The 26,370-nt window shown below is 48.9% G+C and overlaps 1 protein-coding gene across 1 annotated transcript in view; it reads right to left on the bottom strand.

Annotated features, from left to right (window-relative positions):
• LOC119966852 overlaps window positions 1–26,032 on the bottom strand; it is a 93,379-nt gene extending 67,347 nt beyond the window's left edge. Inside the window, exons 1-2 of the mRNA XM_038798817.1 lie at window positions 25,681–26,032; window positions 24,703–24,792 (exon numbers count right to left, since the gene is read on the bottom strand). Coding sequence (XP_038654745.1) covers window positions 24,703–24,792; window positions 25,681–25,715 — 125 coding nt within the window. The 5' untranslated portion in view covers window positions 25,716–26,032. The remainder of the gene's footprint in view (window positions 1–24,702; window positions 24,793–25,680) is intronic.
• Window positions 26,033–26,370: the final 338 nt, after the last annotated feature.

Here is a 26,370-nt window from a genome sequence, read left to right as displayed (position 1 = left end):
TAGAAGTTTAATTCCCAACAGAAATAAAACTATAGTCGCGAGGTACAATGTACTTGAACCAGCACGGGACCATCGAGAAATCCGGTCTAGATCTGCGATCCAGTATTTAAGCTCCCGCTTAATGGACAATCCCCCATGTACTTGTGGGGATTATAACAGACAGGGATTTTCTACAATAAATAGTTATATTTCAGACTCTCTGCCTCTGAGCCTCTTCCTTAGGTAATAGCAACAATATATAACATGGGGAGTAGTTAGGAAAGTGAAGTTCAGGCCATCATAAGGTCAGTCATCCTCTTATTGAATGGCACAGAAAGTGGCCACTTGGCCCATTGTTCCTGCCAAAGAAATGAACCCCCACCCCCAGCCCAATCCCACTTTCCAGCACCAGATCCACGGCCCTGCAGGTTGCAGCACTTGAGGTACGCATCCATACGCCCTTTAAATGAGATGAGGTTTTCTGCATCAACTACCCTTTGAGGAAGTGAGGTCCAGACCCCCACCGCCCTCTGGGTAAAAGGAAGATCCCCAGCTCTCCTCTAATCCTTCTACCAATCACTTGAAATCTACGCCTAGTCACTGACCTCTCTGCTATGGTAAATTGGCCCTTCTCCATCCACTCTATCCAGGCCCCTCACACATTTTGTACAACCCCATCAAATCTCCCCTCAGCCTCCTCAGCTATAATAACAACAATAACCAACAACAATAGCAATGAAATACTCAACTGTCACAATATTGGCTGCTAGTGAATTCATTCACCGAAATTTCTCATTTGTAAAATTTGTTTTTTGAGAGACAATACAGTTCATTTAAAAATATTTGAAGACTTATCTCCTTCACTACCGAAGTACGGAGAATAATCTGATTGCCCCGAAACCTCTCCTCATATCACATCATATCATATCACGCAGCATTGCGAAGCCACCCCAGTCATTCTGAAGCAAATTACTGCAAGTTGCTGGAAGTGAGAAATAAAAGCTGGAATTATCCAGCCACTGGGGTTCACTGTTCCCGCTGGCAGTGCTCCCCTCCCGTGGATTTCCTGGGAGCATGGGATGGCTTCAATGGGAAATCCCATTGACAAGCGGTGAGAGTATTCAATCCCGCTGCCAGCGAATGGCACGCTGCCGAGAAACGCACGGCTGGGAGACCGGAACATTCTACCCAAAAGCAGAAAATGCTGGAAATACTCAGCAGGTCAGGCAGCATCTTTTGTGAGAGAAACCGAGTTAACAGGACAGATTTTTCACTTCCACCCACCCCCATGAAAGGAAATTCCCGTCTGAGGTTGATGGGCTTTTTCCTTCTCTGTCGAATTCGCCGTCCTGCACGTGTTGATTCCCATAGTGGGCGGGCCCGGTAAAATGTGATTTACTTTAAGGTTCAGCAGAATCCGATTTAAGGGCAGCACGGTGGCACAGTGGTTAGCACTGCTGCCTCACAGCGCCTGGGACCCGCGTTCAGTTCTGGCCTTGGATGACTGCCTATTTGGAGTTTGCGCGTTCTCCCCGGGTTTCCACCGGGTGTTCCGGTTTCCTCCCACAGTCCAAAGATTTTACATAGAAATAACAGTGCAGAAGGAGGCCATTTGGCCCATCGAGTCTGCACCGGCTCTTGGAAAGAGCCCCCTACTCCCTACCCAAGGTCAACGCATCCACCCTATCCCCATAACTCAGTAACCCCACCCAACACTAAGGGCAATTTTGGACACTAAGGGCAATTTATCATGGCCAATCCACCTAACCTGCACATCTTTGGACTGTGGGAGGAAACCGGAGCACCCGGAGGAAACCCACGCACACACGGGGAGGATGTGCAGGTTAGGTGGATTGGCCATGATAAATTGTCCCGAGGTGGGGTTATGGAGATAGTGTGGGATTTGCGCCTGGTTAGGGGGCTCTATCGGAGGGCTGGTGCAGACTCGATAGGCCGAATGGCCTCCTTCTACACTATAGAGATTCCATGATTCTTGATTCAGGTAATAGGGAGAGTCTGGGTTGACTTCACTGTTATTAAATGGGGAAAAAAATTGTCGAGCACATTTAATAGAAAACTTAAACGAAAACAAAAACAAAGTAAATTTATCTGATAAATAAAATCAATGGGGTAGAGTTTCCACCCGCACATACTAGAAAGGGAGGATGGTGGCACAGTGTAATTTAATTGGCCATAATCCCTGGCAGTGCCAATCTGGCACCTGGGTACCTTGGCATTGCCGGCTTGGCACTGCCAGCTTGGTACATTGGCAGTGCCCCTGACAATGCCAGGCTGGCAGAGGGTTCCAGGTAGAATGCCAGGATAGTAATCCTGCCCTGTCCTTGACCATCTGGGGAGGCTCTAATGGCTTGCGAGCCCCCCCCCCACCCCCCCCCCCCCCCCCCCCCGAGGTGCCATTATACCATTATACCAGTGCTGAACAGCACCCTGTTGAGACCTTGCAGGCATGGGTGAATGTGGTGTTAGATAGTTAAGTGCGCCTAGTGGCCCATATAAATATCATTATCTGTATCACCCCCGGCGGGTACACGATCCAGATTGGACCGGGCGCAGCAAATCAGCTGACTTGCGATCAGCCCACGCCCAGCGCAAAACCCGATTTGGACTTCGCCCGGGTGCAACGTGTTCGCTGACCCATGCCCCAAAACTTGGCACATGAGAACGGTTAAACAGTGGTATAAAGCTGTGTGTCCTTTGGTCCACTCACAAGTGAAGAGTGAAACAGAGATTGGATCATATATATCAGTCCAAAGATGTGCGGGTTAGGTGGATTGGCCATGCTAAATTGCCCGTAGTGTCCTAATAAAAGTAAGGTTAAGGGGGGTGTTGTTGGGTTACGGGTATAGGGTGGATATGTGGGTTTGAGTAGGGTGATCATTGCTCGGCACAACATCGAGGGCCGAAGGGCCTGTTCTGTGCTGTACTGTTCTATGTTCTATATGACACACATCCCTTCTGCTGATGTGACACTGCTATCGCTGAAGTGCATATCATAACAGTGCCTGTCAGTAACAAGAGGTCTCAGCATATTAGCAGACACTGCATGGTCCCTTTTCAGGGCTCCTTTATGAGGATAAGGCCACAGACGTGAAGGAGGAAACCGGTCAGTGCACATGCAGGTAAATGCCTTCACTGAGTCACCTTACCACCAATAATCCAGAGGCTTAGACAGTGGGGTGCCAGAAGGTGAACTGGCTGTGAAACCTTTTTTTTAAATATAAATTTATAAAGTGTCCAATTCTTCTTGTTCAATTGAGGGGCTGGGATCGAGCCTGGGTCCTCAGCGGTGTGAACCAGCAGCTAACTACTGCGCTATGAAAATGAAAAATGAAAATCGCTTATTGTCACGAGTAACTTCAATGAAGTTACTGTGAAAAGCCCCTAGTCGCCACATTCCGGCGCCTGTCCGGGGAGGCTGGTACGGGAATCGAACCGTGCTGCTGGCCTGCTTGGTCTGCTTTAAAAGCCAGCGATTTAGCCTGGTGAGCTAAACCAGCCCCCGTGCCACCGTGGCTACCGTGCCACCATGGATGTGAAACCTGATAAGGCCTGAAAACAGACCAGGGATCGAGATCAGCAGTTACCTCGCATCCAAGACAGGTAGCACACAAATGTCATTGAAATAATTGTCACCTGCAGTCAACACTAAGACGTCAGATGACTCAGTTGAGAATTTGAATGGCACAGCATGCATAAGAGGGCTGATGGTATTTGTTACCATGAATTCTTTTACTGGGTGAGGCCATTGTTACAAGTCCAGCATGAAAATGAAAATGAAAATCGCTTATTGTCACAAATAGGCTTCAAGTGAAGTTACTGTGAAAAGCCCCGAGTCGCCACATTCCGGCGCCTGTCCGGGGAGGCTGGTACAGGAATTGAAACGTGCTGCTGGCCTGCCTTGGTCTGCTTTAAAAGCTAGCGATTTAGCCCAGTGTGCTAAACCAGCCCCTCACTGCAGCATTCACTGCCCATCCCTAATTGCCCTTGAACACAGTGGCTTGCTGGGCTATGTCAAAGGGCAGTTATGGGTCAAACACATTGTTGTGTGTCTGCCGTCACATACAGATTTCTTTCCCTAAATGATATAAGTGAACCAGATGGGTGTTTACAACAATCGTTGACAGTTGTCATGGTCACCATTACTAGTGCATTTGTAACTAGTAACATTAGCACTATGCTACCTGGCTTTCTATTCCAGATGTATTTAATTGAATTGAAATTCCATCAGCTGCTATGTCCCTACAGCAGTAGTCAGTAGTGTGGGCCTCTTGATTGCTAGCTCAGTGACCGCACCACTATGCCAGCATCTCCCCGCAGAGGAGTCTGGCACTAGATTTAAACTGGGTATTCTGCAGAGCTTGGAGTCAATCCTTTCCAGGACGTAAATGTTGGCCAACTTGATGGCTTACATGTGTCTCCGCACCCACAGCAATGTGGTTGACTCTTAAATGCCGTTTGGTTCAAGAACAATTAGGGATGGGTAATACATGCTCCCCAGCAAGCGCCACCCGTGTCCCATGAACAAATATTTTTTTAAATGGGTTGTCAACATGCTTATTACCCATTCGACACCGTAGCGTAAAGTCAAGATTCATCCCTTGGACGATAGCATAGAATTCCTACAGTGCAGAAGGAGGCCATTCAGCCCATCGAGTCTACACTGACCCTCTTAAACAGCACCTCGTCGAGGCCCACTCCCCGCCCTAGCCCGTAACCCCTTAATCCCACCTAACCTGCACATCTTTGCACACCAAAAATGAAAGGAAATGAAATGAAAATTGCTTATTGTCACGAGTAGACTTCAATGAAGTTACTGTGAAAAGCCCCTAGTCGCCACATTCCGGCGCCTGTTCGGGGAGGCTGTTACGGGAATCGAACCGTGGTGCTGGCCTGCTTGGTCTGCTTTCAAAGCCAGCGATTTAGCCCAGTGTGCTAAACAGACCACCAAGCGGCAATTACCACCTAACCGGCACAGATTTGGACACTTCGGAAGGAGTACAGGTTGAGTATCCCTTATCCGAAATTCCGAAAACCGAGAAATTCCGAAATCCGCACTTTTTTCCGAGCACTGACATGACGTCTCGAGTGGGAAATCCCACAAGGCCCCCGGGCGATGCGCAGTTCTCAACGCCTCCCGCACATACGCAGATCCCAACGCGCATCGCACATGCATAGTTCACAACACGCATTGCACATGCATGGTTCCCAACGTGCACCGCACATGCACAGTAAATTCTGAAATTTGAAAAATTCCAAAATCCGATGCATCCTCAGCCCCAATCATTTCAGATAAGGGATTTTCAACCTGTCATTACAAATTCCAAGCATGTCTGTTTGGCTCAGGTATCAGTTAAACGAGTCTGCCAAGAGATCCTCTGTGTTATCATCACATGACCAGAGAGAGCTCATCGCGCCCCATGGACACACAGTGTAACTGGTAAAGTAACAGTTCCATTACAAAAAAGAGACAGAGTTTCTTCTGTGCAGCTTGGGTCTCCATAACCTGACGTTGGTAAACACTGGAACCTGAGCATCGTAACAATAGACAGGATTGTTTTCAGATTTGTAAATGCTCTCCTATCTGTCACGTTACATCCTTTCATATTTTTGCATCTTACTTTCCTTAATGTATCTTGTCCATTTCAAGTTTTCTTTTTCTAAGGGCCATTTCCTACACCATCAGTTGCTGAAGAGCCATTATTGTAATCCAGTCCTATTTCCTCCTTATTATTGTTATTTCCTATTAAAATTATTTTGCGAGTTTAACATGAGTCACATCATAGCCTTCCCACAGTGAAAATTGAAATATTTCACTCCATTAGTACTTTGTAGACTGTTTCATCTTTCAGAACACACTCGGAGTACATCTTTTTTCTAAGATATAGTAGTTACTGAGCTAATTTTCTGAAATGGATCTAATTTTAGAAAACAGAATGACAGCAGCATATTTCTCAACATGCACCATCTGAGCAAACTAAAAATTGTAATTGTGTTATAATATACATAGACTCATATCGCTTTCTAGTAATCATGGTTACTGTTTTCTCAATAACCCTGCATCAGTATGATCAAGGCCATTAATTCTTCAGTGCAAGCATCAACGTGCATTAAAATCACGCCATGTACTGGTACTCAATATCCACACAGAATGGCTGATTTCATGTGGAGAATATACTTCAAGTTGACTAAAAGCACCATATAAAAATAATGTTAGATATTCTATTCACACTTCAAGAAATACTAAAGTTCTGCATGCATTATCCATTTCTATCACATTTTAACAACAATATTACTGGGGTGCCCGGATTGATCACCCCGTGGAACTCGTTGAATAAGGGTTTTCCCGCTTCCCTCCTGATAGGCGGAGGCCTATCAGCTGGGGCTCATAGAATAAACCATGAAAAGCCGGCCCGGATTGGGATCGGCATGATCGATAGTCCCGGTTGGGACATTTGTGCCATATGCTGTGAAGCAACAGTGCTACCGTGCTGCCCTGCGGACTAAAGCGGTCAAACTCAAGAATGCCAACTTTCAAACAATCACGACAATTTACACCACAGGAGAAAAGGGATGCAGATTGGTTGGCAAATCGACTCTGATTGTCTATGGCAATCCCATGGAAAAAGCAATGGGGAACTCTCAGCTGCCCAAGCGCCTGGGTTAACATCAGAAGGAAACATGATGCTGATGTAATAATGACGTCAGATCACAGGACAGAGAAGTAAGCAAGAACTAAAAGGAGGTGGAACTCCAATCTCATGTAGAGGTCCAAATATATAAATACCGCCTGCGAATAGAGTGTAATGGTTTTGAGAAACTACAGGCTCAGGCACTTTATGTTGGGAGAGCAGACAATCCCCAAAGCTGCCGTCTAGACGCAGACCACACAAGAAAACACCTAGGGAATTCAAAAGAAAGGGGCAAGGCTTGAATAAGTTTGCTTCGTTATGCAGTGCATATGTCCCTTCTGTATATTGGCAAGGATAGTGGCTGGGCGGAAATGATTCCAAACAAGGCATCGAGGGATTGCCATCAACTGAAGCCATAAACCCTAACAAAGCAGGGTTACTTTTTTGCAGTCACGCATGTCCACCAATTAATTTCTCATGTGTTATGGACAATGCAGGTTTTATAGCCCTGCTCCATTCTATTTTTGATCACTTTTTATGCTGCTAGTCACTGCCAGCGTCTGTGCAACCAACCAGTCTGCTTTATGCTATTAACGTATAATAATGGTATTAACACTGAAGGTTTGATGATCATGGCAGCACTCACTGCAGTTGAAAGTGATTCACAATTGATGACTGGGAAATTCAATGGTTGCTATAATGTGTTATGGTTCAAGAGAAAGAGCTCACAACCAATAGTTTCCTTATCCGTTACTGATTCCTCACACAAATATGCATAGTACAAAGTCACTAACGAAACACAGTGCGTATGTTTGGAAAAAAAGCCACCACACTTTTTCAGGAAATTTTCAGTAATGTGGGCTTATTTTATTTGCTTACAGCCAGTGCAATATTCTGCTTTCATTTTTTTTGATTTAAAATTTGAATGCAGATAGTCGCGGGGCAGCATGATGGTGCAGTGGTTAAAACTGCTGCCTCAAAGCGCCAGGGACCGAGGTTCAATTCTGACCTTCTGTGACGAGTGACCATCCGTGTGGAGTTTGTATGTTCATTCCCGTGTGTGCGTGGGGTTCCTCCGGGTGCTCCGGTTTCCTCCTACAGTCCAAAGATGTGCAGGTTAGGTGGATTGGCCATGCTACATTTCCCCTTTAGTGTCCAAAAGGTTAGATGGGGTTCTGGGGATAGGGTGAGAGACAGGGTGATCTTTCGGGGGGGGGGGGGGGGGGGGGGGGGGGGGGGCGTGGTGTCAGTGCAGATCCGATGGGCCGAATGGTCTCTTTCTGCACTGTAGCGATTCTATGTGATAGCAGGCGCAGGCTTTTAATTACCTACTTCATTAGTGACTTTTGTTTTCTCTGCGAATTATTGGCTGCACTAGCCCACAAATGTAGTGGTCCCAATTATTCCAGGTCAGTCTCAAGCCTTCCAATCAGCCACTGAACTTGCCTGCCAGTACCAGCAGTGCCCAAAATCGGTTTTGATTACACCTTGCCCAATACAATTTGATGAGGAATGTTTCATAATGTAAAACCCTGACAGTAAAGTGCATCACAATCAGTGCCTCTTTTTAAAATGAATTATGATTCCCTTGAACATCATTACACTTGTGTTGATTAAGTTAAGGTTTGTTGGATCAAGGACAGCTGATGATATCATTTTGGAAACTGGCCTTAATTGAATCCGAGGGAACCTGGATCAAAACGTACAGGCGAAACTGAGAAGCGCTCAGCAAGGATTGTCCTGCGGCTCAGATTGAACTGGCTCGCTTCGCACCGTCCAGCTAAGTGGTTGCAAAATTTGGGGAATGGTGCCCACTTTGCCTGTGCTCTCAATGTAGTTTTGCCTCCAAAGTGCCAGCGTGGTACAGGGGAGACAATGGCATATTGTTCATGTCACTGAACTAGCAGTCCTCAGGCAATGCCCTGGGAGGACGTGATTCAGTACAGCAGCTAGTGGAATTTGAATTCAATTCATAAAATCCAAAAATTTAAAGCTAATCCCAGAATCTCATAGAATTTACAGTGCAGAAGGAGGCCATTCGGCCCATCAAGTCGGCACCGGCTCTTGGAAAAAGCACCCTTCCCAAGGTCACACCCCCACCCTATCCCCATAACCCAGTAACCCAACCCAACACTAAGGGCAATTTTGGACACTAAGGGCAATTTATCATGGCCAATCCACCTAACCTGCACATCTTTGGACTGTGGGAGGAAACCGGAGCACCCGGAGGAAATCTGCCGTCCTTAGCTAGTCTGGCCAACATGCCCAAAAGAATGTGGCTGACTCTTGACTGCCCCCTGAAATGGCCACTCGGTTCGAGAGCAATTAGAACTGAGCAACAAATGCTGGCCTTGTTAGCGGTACCCACATCCCATGAAAACACTTCTGGTGCTGGCATGATTTTGCTGATGGCATTTTTGCAGGGAGTGTCCACCTGAAGTCTGCAGAGTAGGCAGACATTGATGTCAACCATTGTGCAATGCTGATTTGATGTCAATGCTGCCATTTTTGGCCTTGACTCTCCAGCTAACACTCTCCCTCTCACTTTCTTAACATGTGTCAAGCAGCAAGAATAGAAGCTGTTCCCCTTGGAGAAGAAAGATTGACTGCAGATTTGATGGAGGTGTTCAAAATCATGAGGGCTCTCGACCATGTAGATGAGGTGAAACTGTTCCCATTGGTAGGAGGGGCAGGACCCAGAGGACGCCGACTTAAATAAAAGCCAAATACTGCGGATGCTGAAAATCTGAAATAAAAATGCCAGAAAACACAGCAGGTCTGGCAGCATTTGAGGAGAGAGAGATAGCTGATAGAACATAGAACATAAGAACATTACAGCGCAGTACAGGCCCTTCGGCCCTCGATGTTGCGCCGACCTGTGAAACCACTCTAAAGTCCATCTGCACTATTCCCTTATCGGCCATATGCCTATTCAATGACCATTTGAATGTGTTTAGTTTTGGCGAGTCCACTACTGTTGCAGGCAGGGCATTCCACGCCCTTACTAATCTCTGAGTAAAGATGTGCGGAATTTCCTCATGACCCCACCGCTGTGTTAGCTGGCTGGGGGGCAAAATTCGGCGGGAAGCCCAAAAATTGTTTTTTATACTGGTGTGGTTTTCCCGCAGGACCTTCCATGGGTGCCTGCCATGGATCAGGAAACCAGCTGGAGGCTTGCATGAAACTGATTGCATCCTGCTGATGGGTGAATGTTGCACCCCCTAAATAAGGAAACCCCTATAGAGACCCCTAAATTATTGACCCTCCAAGATCCCCTAAATAAGGAGATCCTCCAGAGACCCACTAAATAAGGAGACCCCCCGAATAAGGAGAATCTCACAGCAAGAGACCCCTATCCAGGCAGAGGCAATAAAAAATAAATGAAAAATAAATACCCTTATAACACTCACCTGGGCAATACATCTGCTGGCCCAAGACATAGGACGCAACACCTGTCAATTCCTGGAAAGAGAAGGTCAAACAGCTGTGTTTAAACCCCCTCAGATCAAAGAGCTGCAAGCCCTTCATTCATTTCCTTTACTGAGCTGTGATTGACAGCTTCCACACACACACACACACACACACACACACACACAGCTGTCATCTTCGCTACATTCATTTTCCTTCACGGTTGGGTAACTCTGAAGTACCCTAAACAGCGTGGGTAGGATTCTGTATTGCTCACCACCAGTTTTCTGATATGGCGCGCCACTGGAATTCTCCAACCCGCCAACTTGCCAATGGGGTTTCCCATTGTGGGCAGCCCCACGTCGTCATTAAATCCCCAGCCATGGTGCACTGCCAGCAACGGAGAATCCTGACAGTGGTGAATGCAGTTCAATGTTTATGGACATCAACCACTTCAAACAGAGTTAAGTGCTGTCAATTGCTTGCTGACCACTTCAAAACCACTCAAGCATGAGGCGAGGTGATTTGAAAGCACTCGATTCTGTTTGAAGTGGACCAAGACCTATTAATCAAAGAGGATGTGCTGGATTCTCCGATTCTGGGGCTATGTACCCATGCCTCCGTGGGAATGGTGGTGGTTTGGAAAACTGTTGGAAAATGGCCCCAGTTTTCCCGTTTTGCTGGGGCTAGCAGGACGGCAGCTTAGACCACCCGCTCGAGCTGCCGAAGTGCCACGGAGAATTGCCAGGTTCACAGCCAGGCATGTGCACGGCGGCGGCCTGCAGCGGAGTAGCCGTGTTATATGGCGGGCGCAGCTTGCGGTCCAGGCCCACAAAATAGTAACCCCCTCCAGCCAGCTCACGTGCCCCGAACCACCTCAAGAAAGTGCCCCCTGCCCCGAATAATGTTCCCCCACAGCCCGCAGGTGAGACCATGAGAGACCCACGCCATCTGCAACTTGGACCTGCCGGGGGCATAGCATCGGTAGGGCGGCCTGAGGCCGTCGATATCTACTCTCTGAATGCGCTTTGGAGGGGTGGAGAATTGTGAAAGTGGCGCTGCCCCCGATTTGGTTGAAAACTTGGATTCTCCGGCCGTCTACCGAATGCGATTTCGGTGTCGGCGACCGGAGAATCCAGCCCGATGTTTACAAACATTGAGGGGGTGGCCAGCTGCGGGATCCTGTCATTGGGCTGCTGCTCAAAATGGTGACCTAATAGTAGGATTTCCTAGAGAACCCATTGCAATCTTCGCTATGGATAAATTTGCGTGGCAAAGGATTGAGAAATGCTTCCTGTTTTAAATTCTCAGCTGGAGGATAAATCATGTACAATGCAGCTCCCGCAGGAGAGCATAGCCTCCCAAATGCAGGATTTTGCCACTACTCTCTTTGTGGCAAGAAATAGAAACTAAAGAGAAACTGCCGATGAGGATTGAGGCAGAAAAGTCGCTGAAAGAAGGAATTCATTGATGAAAAAGTAGAGACGGCATTGGTAGCAAAGGAAGATTCTCAGGACCGGACTCACTTACACAAAAATACACGCACACAAACACACATGAGTGGGGTCCGGGCTGCAGGGGCCACGCACGTGGCGAAGCTAAACGGGCTGCAGGCAAGGTGAATTTCAAAGTCTGCCAAGTCTGGACCGGCCACTACTCGGGGAAACAGGTCAAATTGCAGTCAGGCCAAACGGAAAAAAAATTCACATAGCTTGAAATAAAGGTGATAGTCTATGTCACACTTTGCATAAAAATCGGAAGGTTTGGTTGATGATTGACCCAAGGATCCAGTACCCAAAATGGCAGGAAAAACATACGCTATGGATGCAATAGATGAAGACTGTGAGACTCAGAACTCGGACGAAGAAAGATGCCATTTATATCTCACAGCAAATCTGACATCGGATGACCCAAATGTCGCAACATAACTCAGCTCAGTCGGGTGCAAAACGTTCATGGTGCCTCTAAATTGAGTTGACCTAGCAAAACTAGGGTACTAAGTATTACATCGACCGAATGAAAATCTAAGAGGGTCATTTCTCTCCTCGACCATTATTGTTTGCAGATAGATTTCAGTTCCATCGCTGTAGTCAGGAAGAAGGTGAAAGCATTTACAATTCATAGCAACTTTAAGAACGTCAGCAAAATATTGTGAATTTGGTGATGATACGCTTGCTGATACTCTTCGTGATAGGCTGGTTTGCGGACTCCACAGTGAAGCTATTCAGAGTAAATTGCTTATTTTAAGTGATTTACAATTTGGGTGGCATGGTAGAACAGTGGTTAGCACTGTTGCTTCACAGCGCCAGGGTCCCAAGTTCAAATCCCGGCGTGGGTCACTGTCTGGTCAGAGTCTGCACGTTCTCCCCGTGTCTGCGTGGATTTCCTCCGGGTACTCCAATTTCTTCCCACAAGTCCCGAAAGATGTGTTAGGTGAATTGGACATTCTGAATTCTCCCTCTGTGTACCCAAACAGGCACCAGAAGGTGGCGACTAGGGGCTATCACAGTAACTTCATTGCACTGTTAATGTAAATCTACTTGTGATAATAATAAAGATTATTAATTAAATTTAACTCTAAAAGCTGCTGTGGAAGTTGTCATATCTATGGATTTAGCAACAAAAGAAGCTTCACAAGTAGGGATGGATAGCAATTCCATAAAATTGATACCACAAGGGTGCAACCATGTCACTGATGTACACAGGTTGGACTCTCAGCGGGTGAATGCTGGAGTAAAACAAATATGTGCAAGAACTGTGGCAAGAAGGCCATGTTGCCAAGGTATTTTGAGCTCAGAAAGCTTCTCCTACACCAATAATGTGCAAAAACAAACCATGGCCGGGATTCACCCCTACCTGGCGGGGCGGGGGGTCCCGGCAGGTTGGAGTGGTGTGAACCACTCCGGCATCGGGCCGCCCCAAAGGTGCGGAAGTCGCCAAAGGCCGTTCACGCCAGCCGGCACCTTTAAGGGCCAAGCCCTCACATTGAGAGGCTAGGCCCGCGCCAGAGTGGTTCCCACTCCGCCGGCTGGCTTGAATGGCCTTCGGCGCCATGCCAGCCAGGGCCGAAAGGACTTTGCCGGCCGGCGTAAGTCCGCGCATGCGCCGTAGTGTCAGCGGCTGCTGATGTCATACCGGCACATGCGTAGGGGAGGGGGTCTCTTCCGCTTCCGCCATGGTGAAGACCATGGCGAAGGCGGAAGAAAAAGAGTGCCCCCACGGCACAGCCCGCCCGCCGATCGGTGGGTCCCGATCGCGGGTCAGGCCACCGTGGGGGCACTCCCCCGGGGTCAGATCGCCCCACGCCCCCCTCCAGGACCCTGGCACCCGCCCGCGCCGCCAATCCCGCCGGTAAGAGAGGCGGTTTAAACCACGGCGGCGGGAGAGGCTAGTCAGCGGCGGGACTTCAGTCCATCACGGGCCATAGAATCGCTGCGGGAGGCCTTCCCACTGGCGCGAGGGGCCCGCCGACCGGCGTTGCACGATTCCCACCCCCGCCGAATCTCGGGGCGGAGAATTCGGGACACGGCGGAGGCGGGCTTGACGCCGGCCCCGGGCGATTCTCTGACCCGGCGGGGGGGTCGGAGAATCCCGCCCCATATCTACAGAGACTAGTCATGTCTATCACCTAGTGGACGAAGCTCAAGAGCACTCAAAGTATAACGTGCTCTAGCTACTGCAGGAACTGAAGCTAGGCATCCTGTCAATGTGGGGTGATCAACAACATTTTTGGACTCGGCCAAAACTCAAAGGTCATGGAAACTAAATAGAAGTGGATACGGATGTAGCAATATCGTGAATACCTGAGGCAATTTATTATCAAAAGATGAAGCATCAGCCTATAAAGTCAGCAAATGTGGTCCTAAGGATGGATACTGAAGAGGTTGTACCATGAAAAGGATGCATTATCTTCAAAGTAGATGCAAATGGGCAGACATCAAAGTCACCTCTTCACCTTGTCCTTGGAACTTTTCCAGCTCTCTTTGGCAGAGCATGGTTTGCAAAGATTAGGCTTAAATTGGAAGCAGTAAATCAACGAGTGGATTCAAAGAGCAACTTGCAACAACATCTGCTGAAGTACGAGAAAGTGTTTGAAAATTCGCTAATTGTATGATTGGAGTTGAGGTACATCTAAAAATCAAGCCGGACAGCACACCCAAATGACTCAAAGATAGAAGCGTACTATATGCCATCTGGCCAAAATTTGAAGCAGAACTAGAAAGACTAGTATGAATAGGAGTCATTGAACCTGTTGCCATGAGTGATTGGGAAACACCAATATTTCCTGCATTGATATGTGATGGCTCAGTGAGAATTTGTGGCGATTAAAAAACACATAATAGCCCAGTAGTATGCTGTTTATTGAAGATTTGGGGCGGGATTCTTTGTTTCTGAGACAAAGTGTTGGCGCCAACGCCGGATTCTGTACTTTCCTGACAGAAAAACTGGCGCCACACCTGGACTGATTCCAGGGGCTAGCACCTGTGCCACCTGGAACACAATGGATTCCTATGAAAAATGGTGCAGGATTTGCCGGGTCCATGATTGACACTTGGGAAGCTGACATGCTGCAGCCGCACATATCGATTACACTCTCCACACACAGTTATTCCAGCCAACAAGATGGTACTGGTTGTGCTGGGGCACCCATACATCTGATGGGTTGGCTGGGGCCAGAGGGCACCCAGAGGACAGGTGTGAGCATTGTTCAGGAAGGCCTGCGAATCACCCACACATGTCCTGGTTCCGCCCCAATCTAATTAGGTCCTAGGTCTCATTTTGTTTGAGACCATGTTGGAGATCATTGGGGTCAAGCAGGAGCCGTGTCCGCTGGTGCCGATCTTTAGAGTGTCAGACTCCCCAGGGCTCCTTGAGGGGAGGAGGGTTAATGTTCTGGCCTTTGCCTCCATAGTGGCCCGGAGGCGAGTCTTGGTTGGAAGGTAGGTCGGCAGCACCACCCAGGGCCTGGCAGAATGCCTGAGACTGCAAAAGATTAAATATGTCTTGAGAGGCTGGGAAGAAAGGTTCTATTCCAGGTGGATGGCATTCATCACTTTCTTTAAGGGCCTGTTTGTAGCCAGTAGTTAAGTTGGGGGGGGTGAAGCTAGCGGGGAGAGGGGTGTTAAGTTAGCAAGAGGGTGAGGGAGGGAGGATAGTTGGGTTGAGGGGGGAATGGGGGGTTTGGGGTCATTATTGTTACTTCCTAAGTATCACGGAGGCCACACGACATGTACGCCAGGGCGAGCGCGCACGGGATGCTCTGATCGCCTCCAGGTTCACCACCTGGAGGGGAGGGGGGGGGGTTCTGGCCAGGGGCATGGACACCACATCCCACCCCCACACCTCCTCGCCCATCCCCCTGCCACCCCCCACACCTCCCTTGCAACTCCTTCCGTGGTACATACCTGCCACACTACGGGGTGCGGGCCCTGGGTCGGCAGTAATAGTGGATCTGGTCCATGGGATGGAGGATGATCACAGCCTGCCCTGCGATACGCTCTGGTGCTCCGCATCATTTGACAATGTCTGACCCTGCCCACGGTAGCACTTTCCACTGTCCATCTGGGTATTCTCTGCATGCGAGCTGGCCATTCCATCACACGGTCACATCGAATCCCTGGGGTGTCGGTGGTGGGGATGGTCAGGAGGGGTGTGTGGAGCCCAGATTACCCATAGGGTACACCCATTCCCCCCCCCCCCCCCACACACACCGGCCAGCCCAGACCAGCCCACCCCCTCACACCTATTGGACAGAGCACTGAGGCAGGTTGTAACGGTGGCAATGAAAATGAAATGCAATGAAATGAAATGAAATTTGCATATTGTCACAAGTAGGCTTCAAATGAAGTTACTGTGAAAAGCCCCGACAAGTGTTTAATGTGACTAAATATTTGTGCCCTGGCCCCTGTAACTAAACTGTGCCAAGCACCGTGCCAACTTACTTGGTATAACATTCTGGCCTTACGGGACCTAACGCTACGTCTAGGTGGATCCCCAGATGGTACAGGAAGAGTAGAGGCAGCCTGCTGTGATTCCTACCCTATGACCTGGGTCCCCGTTGATGGGTGTCTTCAGGGGCGACCGGGCCTGGGTGGGCCCGGCTGCTGCTCGGGTGTTCAGGGTTGAGTGCTGCTACCCTGTTCTGCCCACTGCCCATTTGATGCGCCAGGGACAGGAACAAGTGGCTCTGGGACATGGTTGCCCGTCAGACGGCAACCCTGTCCTGTGCCTCGGCCAGCAGCTGCACAGAATGCCCCAGGCTGATCCATAGACGAAAATCGTCGCCCCCATGTATCCACCGTGGGTGCCATCCGTGCGGTGTTGGCCCACGTAACCCACATTGTCGGCACCACCTCCTGCTGCTCCAACTGCGCCTGCAGCTGCTGGATACCCGTCAACAACCCCTCATGCAGTCCCTGGCTCTGCAACTGCATCTCCACAATCGATGGGACTGTCTGTTCAAGAAGCTCGAGACCCGTCTGGCCTCCACCTCGGTGAACTCCCTTTCTTCTGGGCCACCGACCACATCCAGGCCCCCTGTTTGGCCACAGTGTGGGGCCGCAGGTCCGGCGGTCCCCCTCCTGTTTCTCATGCTCCTGGCAGTTGAACACAGCCTCCTCCTGAGGGAGAGCGGGGGAGAAAGAACAAAGAACAATACAGTAGAAGGAACAGGTCCTTCGGCCCTCCAAGCCTGTACCGGTCATGATATCACCCTTTGCCAAAACCCTCAGCTCTTCCTTGTTCCTTATCCCTCTATACCCATCCTATCCATGTGTTTGTCAAGATGCCTTTTGAACAACGTTAATGTGTCTGCTTCCACAACCTCTCCTGGCAACGCATTCCAGGCACTCACCACCCTCTGCGTATGAAACCTGTCTTACACATCTCCTCTAAGCTTTGCCCCATGGACCTTAAACCTATGCCTCCTGGTGACTAAGCCCTCCATGCTGGGTGAGAGTGCCTGCCCATCCACTCTAACCATTTCCCTCATAATCTTGTAGACCTCTATCAGGTCGCCCCTCAACATCCGTCATTCTAATGAAAACTGTCTGAGTCCATTCAACCTCTCCTCATAGCTAACACCCTCCAGACCATATAGCATCCTGGTAAATGTTCTCTGCACCCTCTCCAAAGCTTCCACATCCTTCTTGAGGTGTGGCAACCAGATTTGTGCACAATATTCCAAGTGCAGCCTGATCAAGTTTTTTTTAAACTGTGGCATGACTTTCCAACTTTTATACTCGATGCCCCGTCCAATGAAGGCAAGCATTCCGTATGCTTTCTTGACTACCTTGCCCACTTGTGTTGCCACCTTCAAAGATCTGTGGATCCGTATGCCCAGATCTCTCTGACGTTCTATATTCCTAACAGTTTTGCCTTTTAAGGTGTGATTCCTGCTTTTTATCTTCCCTCTGTGTTAGACCAACCAAAATGCATTACCTCACATTTGTCTGGATTAAACTCCATTTGCCATTTCTCTGCCCAAGTCTCCAACCTATCTATGTCCTGCTGTATCCTCTGACAATCCTCTACACTATCTGCCACTCTACCAACCTTGGTGTCATCCGCAAACTTACTAATCAGACCAGCTACATTTTCCTCCAAATCATTAATGTATACTACAAATAACAGATGCCCAAGCACAGATTCCTGTGGAACACCACTAGTCATAAACATCCCTTCAGAAAAACACCCTTCTACTGCTACCCTTGCCTTCTGTGACGTGAGCCAATTCTGTATCCAGCTTATCACCTCACCTCTGAGCCTGTGTGACTTCACCTTTTGTACCAGTCTGCCATGAGGCACCTTGTCAAAGGCTTTACTGAAGTCCATGTAAACAACATCCTCTGCCCTCCCCACATCAATCATCTTTGTCACCTCCTCAAAAACTCGATCAAGTTAGTGAAGCACGACCTCCCCTTCACAAAACCATGCTGCCTATCGCTAATGAGTCCATCTGTATCCAAATGAGTATAAAACCTGTCCCTGAGAATTCTCTCCAATAATTTACCCACTGCCAACGTGGGGCTCACCAGCCTATAGTTTCCTGGATTATCCCTGCCACCTTTCTTGAACAGCGGTACCACATTAGCTATTCTCCAGTCCTCTGGGATCTCACCTGTAGCCAATGAGGATACAAAGATGTCAGTCAAGGCCCCAGCAATTTCCTCCCTTGCTTCCCTCAGTGTTCTGGGGTAAATCCTATCCGGCCCCGGAGACTTAGCTACCTTAATACCTTTTAAAAGACCCAATACCTCTTCCTTTTCGATATTAACGTGATCCAGACTGTCCACACACCACACAGTCCTTTTCTTTGGTGAACACTGATGCAAAGTATTCATTCAGTACCTTGCCCATTTCCTCAGGCTCAACACATACATTCCCCCCACTGTCCTTAAGTTGTCCAATCCTTTCCCTGGCCACCCTCTTGCTTTTTACATATGAATAAAAAGCTTTGGGATTCATCTTAATCCTACTTGCCAAGGACTTTTCATGACCCCATTTAATTTCCCACTTAAGTACCTTCCTACTTTCTTTATACACCTTAAGGGTATCGACTGTCCCCACCCTTCTAGACCATACAATAGTCTTGTTATTCTTTTTGATGAGGTTCACAATATCCCTCATTATCTAAGGCTCCCTAAACTTCCCATACTTATCCTTCGTTCTCAGGAATGTGACTTTCCTGAATTCTAATCAATTGTTGCTTGAAAGACTCCCACATGCCTGATGTTGATTTACCTTCCAACAGCCGAACCCAATCCAAATCTTCAATTCCTGTCTAATGTTATCGTAATTTGCCTTTCCCCAGTTTAGTATCTTAACGCGAGGGCTACCCTCATCCCTGTCCAAACCCTAAAACTTACAGAATTGTGGTCGCTACTCCCAAAACGTTCCCCTACTGAAACCTCAACCACCTGTCCAGGCTCATTCCCCAATGCCAGATCCAGTACTGTCCCATACCTAGTTGGACTATCTATCTACTGCATCAAGAAGCCTTCCTGGATACACCTTACAAACTCTGCCCTTAGCACTAAGTAAGTCCCAGTCAGTATCAGGGGAATTAAAATTCCATACCAGGACAATCCTGTTACTTTTGCACCTCTCCAATATCTCTCGATCTGCTCCTCTTTCTCTCGCTGGCAGTTAGGGGGCCTGTAATAAACCCCCAACATTGTGATTGCCCCTTTACTGTTCCTGAGCTCTACCCAGATTGCCTCATTTTATGAGCCCTCCGAGGTGCCTCCCGCAATGCGGCTATAACATTCTCCTTAACTAGTAATGCTGCTCCCCCATTCCTTTTACATCCCCCTCTATCTCTCCTGAAGCATCCGTATCTTCCAGCATTCAGCTGCCAATCCTGCCCTTCCTTTAACTACGTTTCTGTGATAGCCACAACATCTTAATATCAAGCACTAATGTGTTCTAAGTTCATCTGCCTTACCCGCTATACTGCTGTTGTGAAAGTCCACAGATTCTGCGTTGGCATCAACATTAGTCTCAGTAAACGGAGAATCTCCCGCACAGAGTATTTATAGTCCAGTTCAGATTCTGGCCAATGGTAACCCCCAGAATGTTGATGGTGGGGCGATTTGGTGATGGTCATGCATTGAATGCCAAGTGGTAATAATTACATTTTGTTTCCGATGGCCATTGCCTTGTACTTCTGTGATCTGAATGTAAATCACCACCTGTCAGCCCACGCTTGGATATTGTCCTATCTCTTATTTTGAGACTGTTTCTCCTTGTTCTGGACCCCATTTGCGTACGAATTTGCGCAATCGGAGACGCAGGAGAAGATTTTTTAAAAAATTCAATGTATTCTTTCTGCCTGGAGGGAGGCAGAGACCAGGTCACGTCCCCCGAACGTCGGCGTGTTTCGGGCGCGATTGCGGTTTCTCCATTTTGTCAGCAGCAAACAAGTAAATGAGGACCAAGCAGGCTCACCTCTTGCATTAAAGGTAAGAGAAAATGGTGGATTGCGAATGTCGGCCGGCGTGGGTCACGAAGGTCGGCAGGAGTGCGTTGCGAAGGTCGGCCGATGTGGGTCCCGAAGGTTGGCCGGTTGGTAAAAATGGGACCCGGAAAAAAAGTTTGAGAGACACTGATTTTGATCACTGAAAATACAATAGGGTCATAATGGAGTTGTATTTGACAGACCGAAGTATCATCCTCGTGCACTTCCAGATGAAAAATGCCACCAGGGGTAATCTCAAAACATTTAAGATTAGAATTACTGAAAAGGCATACAGTTAAAATTCATAAACAATACTGTAAGAGAGTAATTGAACTTTAGATATTTTGCCACTGCATGGCATTGAAATTTACACATCTACTTTAGATTTGAAATAGAAGTCAATGTATGATGATACTAAGTGCAAGTGCTAACTTCAATTCCAAGTGAGTTTTGAATTCATTTAATTAAAACACCTTGGACTGGATTCTCCGATTTTGAGGCTATGTCCGGAGGATGTGTTGGGTTTTACGCCAAAAAAGTTGGTGGCGCCCCCGCACCGATCCTCCGACCGTGCCATGTGAGCAGCCGCGCCATGTAAAATGCGCGGCCTTCCCGGTATAAATGGCTGGAGAATTGCCGGTTCCGTGGCCACGCACGTGCACGGCGGCGACCTACAGCGGTCATGACGTACAACATGGTGACGGCCGTGTGCAGACCTGACCTGCCAGATAATGACCCCCCTGAACATCTCCTCTCCACCCCTGGGCCACCTCCCTCACCAGTTCCTCCAGCCCTCGCCGAAGCCGCCCTGGCCAGCAGCACGGCTCCCGCCCGACTGTGCCGGTGTTGGACACCGTCCACAGTCGCCACGCCGGATTCACCAAAACTGAGAGCACACGTGGTCGGGAACCCGGCCCTTTGGGGGCAGAGCATTGTGGGAGGATCTTCAGGTAACGTCCTGAGGCCGTCCCGACGGCGTGCGGTGTGCTGCTCGACATAACCATTTTGGAGAGGGTGGAGCATCCCAAAATATTTGGTCGTCAACAGGGGTTCTCCGCCCGATCGGAAATTACAATATCGGCTTCGTGCAATGGAGAATCCCGCCTATCCTTTTCGTTTCACGACAGGAATAACGCTGCTGCCCATTACGGCTGTCTTTAAGAGGTTAAAAAAAAAATCCCAGGACAGATTTCCAAGATGTAAACACAAAAATAAAAAAGTGGAAAGATGACTGCAAGTGTAGAGGGTTCAATTTGCATCCTGTCAATTTAGGTTGGAGGCCAAGTGGAGGATGACACGGATGTATTTAGTTTGGCCACTTCACGACAGGCTTACTGGGCCAAGCATTCTTTAGTTCATTTGGAGAGTTCTGCCCTGCGGATAACAAATCTGCCATCCCATTTCTTGCCAGCATGTTACTTAGCAGTCAGTCTGAATCAGGCCAAAGAATACCATAAGCATCACAGTCAGAAGCCAGCCTTTGATGTCTGCGTGCCCCGCCTAATTGGCTGGAGTGGCTATATGTTTCTGACGAGAAATGGAAGCAATAAACTAGATTAAAAATCCCGCAAGGGTTTCACCAAGAGGCCAAATGTTGAATTTAAAGGGGGCACAGTTGCACAAATGTTTTGGTAAGCAAATAGAAGGTTGCGCAAAACTGTGAGAAAAGGCAACAGCTTGCATGTAGAACGCACCTTTAACATAACCAAACATTTCAAGATGCCCCACAGCATCAATTATCAAACAAATTTGAAACCAAGCCACGGGGAGAAAGATTTATAGAGGGAATGCCGGAGCTTAGGGCCTTAGGCAATGCCACCAAAGCTGGAGCAAAGAAAATCAGGGATGCACATGATGTCAGAATTGGAATAGGCAAAGATCTAGGAACATAGCAATATAAGTAGCCAATCGGGCCTTTTGTGCCATTCAATTAGATCACGGCTGATCCTGTATCTTAATTCTGTCTACCTGCCGTGGTTCTGTAACCATTCATCCTCTTGTTCAACAAACACCCATCAATCTCAATTATTATTTTTTTTCCAATTAAGGGGCAATTTAGCATGGCCAATCCACTACACTGCACACCTTTGGGCTGTCGGGGTGAGAACCATGCAGACACGGGGAGAGTGGGCAAACTCGGCACGGACAGTGACCCAGGGCCGGAAACAAACTCGGCCCCATGAGGCAGCAGTGCTAACCACTGCGCCACCGTGCTGCCCGTCAATCTCAATTATCACATTTTAACAGTGGACCCCGAGCCTAAACGACCTTTATGGAAGAGATTCAAATTTCCTCTCCCCTTTGTGTGACAAAGAGCTTCCTGACATCACCTCTGAACAGCCCAGCTCTAAATTTAAGGTTAGACCCCTTTTGTTTTGGACTCCTCCCCACTCTTATCTACTCTATCAAATCCTTTAATCAGCTGAAACAATTAGGTCACCGTTTAATCTTCTATACTTAAGGGAAGACAAGCTTAGTCTGTTCAAGCTGTCCTTCTGGTGTTACTACTTTTAGCCCAGCTATATTTTAATGTTTTTATGCTGCAATTCCGATTGGACCAATGTATCTTTGCTGTGGCAATGCAAGGGTTGAATTTCACTGCCATCTGAAGGTGGCTGCGAGGTAGGAGGCCTCATGAAATTTCGGTGGAAGGTGTCAGGAACAGAGTCCGATATCTTTCCACCTCCACGCATAGAAACATAGATCATAGAATTTACAATGCAGAAGGAGGCCATTCGGCCCATCGAGTCTGCACCGGCTCTTGGAAAGCGCACCCTACCTAAGCCCACACCCCCACGCGGAAGCGGGAATGGCAGGGACCTGCTGACCTAAGGCAGGCGGACAATTGATTGACTGAATTGGCCAATTAACGGCCACTCTCCACACCCACTGTCAGTTTACTGGTGTCAGGACAGGCCCACGGCATGTAGAGTAACCACCAGCTAACTTGAGTCAGCCTCCCAACAGGTTCCCAGAGTGAGAAGGCCTTCACTGAAGGACCTCCATGGTCCATGAAGGAATGCTCTGGCCAACCCCTGACTCCAATGCAGACAGTGGAGGGTGAGGCCCTGATTACCGGTGCCGGACTGGACCCAGCATAACAAAGAACAAAGAAAATTACAGCACAGGAACAGGCCCTTCGGCCCTCCCAGCCTGCGCCGATCCAGATCCTTTATCTAAACCTGTCGCCTATTTTCCAAGGATCTACTTTCCTCTGTTCCCCGCCCGTTCACATATCTGTCTGGATGCATCTTAAATGATGCTATCGTGCCCGCCTCTACCACCTCCGCTGGCAAAGAGTTCCAGGCACCCACCTCCCTCTGCATAAAAAACTGTCCACGCACATCTCCCTCAAACTTCCCCCATCTCACCTTTAAATCGTGACCCCTTGTAATTGACGCCCCCACTCTTGGGAAAAGCTTGTTGCTATCCACCCTGTCCATACCTCTCATAAGTTTGTAGACCTCAATCAGGTCCCTCCTCAACCTCCGTCTTTCCAACGAAAAGAATCCTAATCTACTCAACCTTTCTTCATAGCTATAACCCTCCATACCAGGCAACATCCTGGCGAACCTCCTCTGCACCCTCTCTAAAGCATCCACATCCTTATGGTAGTGTGGTGACCAGAACTGCACGCAGTATTCCAAATGTGGCCTAACCAAAGTCCTGTACAACTGTAACATGACCTGCCGACTCTTGTACTCAATACCCCGTCGATGAAGGCACGCATGCTGTATGCCTTCTTCTTCAAAGTCAAACAAAACTATTACTTCACTTTCGAGGATAGCTCAACAGAGAAAGGCCTTCTTCTACCTGTGCCTTGGCAGCTGCTATCTCTGCTGAAGTTGTCGAGTGGCTGACCCACTGATTAGACCAACAGTGGTGAGAGGTAGGCCGCCCTTGCTATGTGGACTGTGGTCTGGCCCATAGCCTCTTATTTTTTATTTATTTTAGAGTATCCAATTCTTTTGTGTCAATTAAGGGGCAATTTAGCGTTGCCAATCCGTCTAGCATGCACATCTTTGGGTTGTGGGTCGAAACCCACGCAAGCACGGGAAGAATGTGCAAACTCCACACGCATAGTGACCCAGAGCCGGGATCGAACCTGGGACCACAACTCTGTGAGGCAGCAGTGCTACTCACTGCACTACTGTGCTGCCCTCCATTGCCTCTCTTTGACCACTAATATCCTGAAGGGTCCGATCTACCTGGGGTGGTGGGAGTCTGGAACCCGCTGCCTGAAAGGCTGGTGGAGGCAGAGACGAGAATTTAAGAAGTATTTAGATGTGCATTTGCGATGCCAAGGCATGCAGTGTTGTCTGGAAATGACTATTGGTCAAGTGCTGGACAAAGGGGGCGCGATTCTCCGCCCCCCCCACTTCGGGTGGGAGAATAGCGGGAGGGCCTCCCGACATTTATCACACCCTCCCGCTATTCTCCCCCCCCCCCCACGTCCGACCCACGCCACGAATCGCCGCTCGCCGTTTTTTACGGCGAGCGACGATTCTCCGAGGCTGATGGGCCGAGCGGCCGGGCCTTCACGCCCGTTTCAACACGGCCTCAAACACACCTGCTCGCTGCCGTCGTGAAACGGGCGCAGTACCACGGCCGTGCTGCCTTAAATTCCTCTGGAGATCCACGTGAATAATATCTCTAGCACTCCCATTGTCAGCTCCCCAAAAATTAGGTCCACAAGACATAACTTACCCTTTGTAAATCCATGTTGTTTCCCCCCTGATGAGTTCCCGTAGCTCCAGAATGATAAGTCCCTCTGTCCCTAATAAGAGATTCCAGTAGCTGTCGGTACAAGAATCTCACATCAGCCATGGTTAAGTGACTGGAACCTACGCATGCTGTATTGCAGATTTACAGGAATGGTCTGTGTAGCAGCCGAAGGGAAAGACTTCATGGAACATACGGTAGGCTGGATAAGAACAAGGTTTATTTACACCAAACACAGTAACAACAAGTACTACAACTTAGGGGCCTCACGGTAGCATGGTGGTTAGCATCAATGCTTCACAGCTCCAGGGTCCCAGGTTCGATTCCCAGCTGGGTCACTGTCTGTGTGGAGTCTGCACGTCCTCCCTGTGTGTGCGTGGGTTTCCTCCGGGTGCTCCGGTTTCCTCCCACAGTCCAAAGATGTGCGGGTTAGGTGGATTGGCCATGCTAAATTGCCCGTAGTGTAAGGTTAAGGGGGGATTGTTGGGTTACGGGTATACGGGTTACGTGGGTTTAAGTAGGGTGATCATTGCTCGGCACAACATCGAGGGCCGAAGGGCCTGTTCTGTGCTGTACTGTTCTATTCTAACTCCTAACCCTGAAAGGACACCCTCTCCAACCTGCACCCAGGCCGGGGTTTATATACTGTGAAACGCTTGCCCGTCAGGGAGGAGGCTCCGGCCCCTCAGTCACCGGGGTAGTTCATATTCCATGGTGTAGGAGGGGACTCGGACATAAGATATCGCTTGGAATCTGAGGGGGTCATAACACTCCTTCCGATCCGCAGTCCGGAGAGACGTCCATTGCCTCAGGTGGAGGTAAGGCCCCCTTGTCCGCTTGGGGAGTGGATAGTAGCCCCGCAGTAAGGCCATCTCGGGAGGCATGTAGCGTACCGGCAACTGACTGTGTACAACGTGGAGGTGGGAGCGGCGCGACCGGTAAAGTTGCTGCCACAAAACGCACCTGAATACTGTTGTCGGGTGGGCTGGTGTGTCCATGTTGAAGTCATTGTCGTTGTCATCGTCTGATGGCCCTGAAGGCAGGTCGAGCACTTCGGGTCCCGGCCCGACAGGCGGTGGCAACAGAGAGCGGTGCGCAGATCTCGGCGCTGATCAGGGGGGTTCTGTGCGCCGATGCGAGTCCGTCCTGCCACTGGCGGATCCATGCACTGACACTGGGAAAAAGGAGGCTGAGGCGAGTTCTAATCCGTCCTCCCATTAGTACCTCCGCCGGTGCAACCATGCAGGGTCATCCGATAGCTAAAAAGGAAATTATTCAGCCATGTCTCCCAAGGCCCAGTAGGCATGTTTTTCATAGCCCGTTTGGAAATCTGGACCGCTCGCTCGGCCAATCCGTTGGAGGCCGGTTGCTACAGGGCAGTTCTCATGTGCCGTATTCTATTTGCGGCCATGCACGATTCGAAGTCTTGACTGGCGAACGCTGCCCTGTTATCGGTCGGACTTTGGGTATCCTGAGCGCATTAAAAATCTGTTGCAACCTGTCCACAGTCATTCACGTAGTCGCGGTCTGTACCCGGTGGACCACGTGCCATTTGGAGTGATATCCACCAGGACAAGCAATGATAATTGCATGTCCATCTTGGGCCACTCCTTTATAGGAGCTGGTGTGACCGGCAAGCTGTCCATGAAGTGG

This window comes from Scyliorhinus canicula, chromosome 6 (assembly GCF_902713615.1).
Source record: "Scyliorhinus canicula chromosome 6, sScyCan1.1, whole genome shotgun sequence".
Lineage (NCBI taxonomy): Eukaryota > Metazoa > Chordata > Chondrichthyes > Carcharhiniformes > Scyliorhinidae > Scyliorhinus > Scyliorhinus canicula.
The sequence above is the reverse complement of the archived record's forward strand: the minus strand, read 5'-3'. Positions and strand labels throughout refer to the sequence as shown.